A 4,431-nucleotide genomic window follows, 5' to 3' on the forward strand; every position below is an offset into this window, starting at 1 on the left:
GTACAGCCATGTAGCTAACAACATCTCCGTCATCATCAAGGTCAGGGTGACATCAGAGTCAATGTCATCTCTGTCACTGTAGACAAAATCAAATTACCTAAGACTGGTGTAACCCTCTCTAAATAATCACTGCTCAGCAAAGAGTCTGCAGTGACAGAGATGGAGTAATGATATTGTACGAGACACTAAGGACATCAAAGCGAAGCAGAATGGTGCCATTAGTAGGGAGACGGCGTATTCGACAGCAGCACCAAAGGTTCAGGCCGCCATATTAGAGAGCATCCATCCTGATGACGCGTCCTTGAGGTTGCTAAAAGAGTTGCTTCAAACAAATCTGTCCCTACATTGTCAGCACGACATCAAACTTTATCCGTGTGTTTAAGTGGTGTGTTGTCTTTTTAACATGAGATACTCATAGTTGCTTCCAAGGCCATGAAGCAGTTCACTATTTAACCACATTATTTTGTGGGGCTATACAAAAGGCTGTGAAAAAAAAAATAAATGCAGACCCCCAAAAAGATTTCCCATTATCATGATTTTAAGTTTTTTTAGTGAAAATTTAATTTGTGATGCCAAATCACAATCCTGAATCATATCGCAATATCTGTCCCTAGTTACATTAGAGCAATAAAACAGTTTAATCTTAACATTTTTCCTTGTCATAATACTAAGACTGACTTTTTGCCCTGTACATGCAGCTTTAGCTTCTGTCTTTTACCGTGATATCAACTATGAAACCATAAAGTTCACATTTTAAGTCCCCTTTTACAAGATTAAAATTCAGTCAGCTGGAAATATTAATTTATTTAGGAGCTAACGTTAGCTTAATTAGCTTATTATTAATATTAATACCAGTTGTCATAAACCTCTTTGACAGCAGCCATTTTGACATTAGTTCGTAGGGCCAACATGCGCAATAGCAGCACCCTGACAGACCTGATTGGACCCAAAATTAAAGTTATTGGAAACACCTGCGTTTACCCTACTATTTCATGTCAAAATGGCTGCTGTGAAAAAAGTCTTTCAGTCTACAGATGTTGGATAGTTATAAGAAGCCTGCGTTTGTTTACTTCTGTCTTGAGATCAAGGACCCAATTTCACAAAAAGGACAAAGAATGTAAGGAGGTTTCAGTCATTTAGTTTGAAGCACGAGGCCTTTGATCTCTACCGATTGCTCAGCTGTTGACCCTGACCTCTGACCTCTCTGTGAATGAGTAGGATCAGATAAAGCGTACGTCAGGCCCTTGTTTCTGATCTCTGGGTGTTGTTGCATTTCAGGTGACATAGTGACCTTCGATAACTGGCGTCTGCTGCACGGGCGGAGGAGCTACATTAGCAGGCCAGACAGGTTGCGACACCTGGAGGGAGCCTACCTGGACTGGGACGAGGTCATGTCTCGCCTCCGGATACTCCGCAACTCGGTCCACAATGACGCATGAGCTCTGGGAACTGCCACATTTAAATAGGTAGCTTTACAGCCTGTGCAATGTCGGACAGTTAAATAAACTACGAGTTAAGCTAAATGTTGCTCTGAAGACAGACAGACTGAAGAAATTGCAAAGACATTGAAGGAATCAGGTCAAGAGCTAAATCTCTGACTCTGAAGTAATCGGGCATCAAATCATGAAATGAAACAATTTGATGAAATACACAATGATCGAATTAGGATGCTTTAAATAATGACAGAAACATTTCACATGTGCAACGCTTGAATGCAAAAAGTAGGAAAAAAACCTTTAAGGTGCTCATGATGACTAGCATCAAAAATGTTTCTAACTTAAATTGAAGAGGTTTTATACATTGTCCTGAGTACTCCACATTATGATATTGTGTAATTTATAAGTTTTCTAAAATAAGTTAATAAGTTACCATTCCCACCTCTCTGGTTTTAATATTTGACTCAAGACATTCTAAATGTTGATGAAATCACTAACTATATTTACTGGCATTTTGTTTGACGATAAATCACAAGTCTGCAATGTGTTTTTATTGCACACTATAGTAAACAGAGTCTCTATTACTGTAAACAGGAATTAATGAAGAAGGGAGTGACTTCAGACTCAGCCCAAAATGCAAAATTTCTTCCATTACTGAGATTTTTTTGTCTTCTTACTGCCTGCTACAGTATCTTTCTACCTCTGTCTAATCCTGTGCCTACACAAAGAAAGTGAGGTCCTTGACTTTCCCTTCATTCTGTAGAACCGCAGTCTGAATTCAAAACGCCTCAAGCTACAGTACAGTAGCCGTGCCAGAAACGCAGTATGAAATAACTTTAAACTTACAACTGACAAGATGTGTACTTAACCCTGGTGTCGTCTGGCCAAACGGCTTTCCCTTTATCTGCCGAGGTTTTTGCCGTGCATTTCCAAATGTTGTGCTTCCAAATGTTTTCAGACAAACTGGAGGATTAGGCATTTTGTTTTCTTCTTCTTAAGATAAACCATGTAAAAACACGTGTTTATTATTAGAAACATGTCGTCGCAAAGCGGAAAACTGGCCTGTTTATGTTGGCTACTAAAGAGTTGACATTTTGGAGATGCATGAATGAATGCAATGGCTGTATGCTTTTACTAGTGCCTGTTTGATGTGCACAAAGGATCACATCAACAGCAGCTTGTATTTCCTGAAATATTATCTGAATAATCCACAGGTTTTTATTTTTTTTAACCAGAAAACTATTTACAGGAGTTCTGTGGATTATCCAGATTAACGGGAACTATTTCTACAGAGATACAGTTCTGTTGTGTCTTCTCAAGTGTCATTTTTAATATTTTGCAGCGTACATTAAATTCTCCCCATCGTACTAGGATGTGGGCAGGTTTCAGAGAAAGGTATCTTGGGCATTTAAGATCCAATCCCCATGTTTACCAGGGTTAAATGATAAAATACTTTCTGTAATAAATAAACTGAAACTGTGTTTATCTTTTTTTTAAAAGCACAATGTGCTCAGTTTTCAATATGGAGTTTGTGATGGCTTTATTCTCTGTAGCTGCTAGAGATTGGACATTGTGAGTCCTGCTCACTGATGTTAGTGAAACTTTCAAATCTTTTCCTGTAGCCAAAGAGCCCAGAGACAATCCAGAGACCGCCTTGTTTTTTGTATTTTTATGTAACCTAAAGACAATATGGATGTACTCCCCATAGCAAAACCAGGCAGGTAAATCCTGATGAGGCATTCGCTTACCTGTGATGGATACGACTGATGTTTCATCCTCTGTGGCTGCTTAAACCTTTGCTTGCAGGTCGACTTAATAATAATAATAATGTACCTTTCTCCTCCTTCCTTCAGTCTTAATACTTTTGATGGTTGTGCTGCTGTTCAATATGGATTCAAATATTCAGCAAACTTGCATTTTGTAAAAACGCAAAAAGTTTGAATAGTCACACCATTTGATAAAATAAATCTTCAAAGCTCCAAAAACCTCTGTCTTCCACTTCTTTATACATTTCTTTTTACATTTTTCGGACAGACAATAAACTAGGCTGAGCTTTATTTGCGACAACTTTATTATATTGCCAAAGCTGTACATATTCTATAAATACTTTTTCAAATACTGGAATACTTAGACCTGGCATCTCATTTCATTTATTCCCTCTCATTACAGCAGCTGGCTAGTACAATGACAGAGATGAGTTTAATAATCCAGTTTAAAAAAAATGTCCTTTTAACTTAAGCAGAAAGAGCTGTGTCCCGTTCCCACCAATCAAACCAATGATGGAGATGCTTCAGATCTTATTTACACCGACGTGTGTGTGGTGTTATTAACAGAACAGCATCTTCTGAATATCCTACTCATTATTTCCTTTGCACAGTTACTAAAAATACAAGCATGTCAGAATAAAAAAAAACAAAAAGAAAAACATCTTGCAGTGACATAGCTGTACCGATATATTGCTGATCTGGAGAAACTGTTTACCACATGGACGCACACACGCGCACACACACACTCTCACTGTGAAAGTTAATGGGCCAGCGATGGGACCAGATTCAACCGTTCTTTACTATCACAGAACAGAAAACAACATTAAGACTCGGTGATCTCCTCTGGGAGAAGATCACCACAGCTGTAGGCTTCAACACATCTGAAAGATCAATCACAGGACGAGAAACTGCTGCTGTGGGTCGGAGGATTGTGTACTTTCGTCACAAACTAATCTGTAAAAAAACACTTTGTCCTTGGCTACTTGTGGAGTGCACTCCAAAACCGGTTCAAACTGTACCAGTTCACAACACATTATGTGACCAAGCTTCTATGATAGTTAATTAAATATATTTAAGAACTTTTTTTACCCGTTGGACGAGACAAATGTAATAAGTCAACTTAAACACTATAATAAATAATCATAATTTGCAGCCCAAGTGTGACTGCAGGGCGATGCTGCATGGATGTCACATTTTCTTGCTGTTGCTGTTAATATCATTCAGACTTT

At 38.4% G+C, this 4,431-nt stretch overlaps 1 protein-coding gene across 1 annotated transcript in view; it reads left to right on the forward strand.

Annotated features, from left to right (window-relative positions):
- Window positions 1-3,421, forward strand: part of bbox1 (butyrobetaine (gamma), 2-oxoglutarate dioxygenase (gamma-butyrobetaine hydroxylase) 1) — a 19,943-nt gene extending 16,522 nt beyond the window's left edge. Inside the window, exon 7 of the mRNA XM_035682312.1 lies at window positions 1,279-3,421. Within this exon, the coding sequence (XP_035538205.1) occupies window positions 1,279-1,439 (161 nt within the window). The 3' untranslated portion in view covers window positions 1,440-3,421. The remainder of the gene's footprint in view (window positions 1-1,278) is intronic.
- The last annotated feature ends 1,010 nt before the right edge of the window (window positions 3,422-4,431 follow it).

This window comes from Morone saxatilis, unplaced genomic scaffold (assembly GCF_004916995.1).
Source record: "Morone saxatilis isolate NCDOM2014 unplaced genomic scaffold, NCSU_SB_2.0 Contig11, whole genome shotgun sequence".
NCBI lineage: Eukaryota > Metazoa > Chordata > Actinopteri > Moronidae > Morone > Morone saxatilis.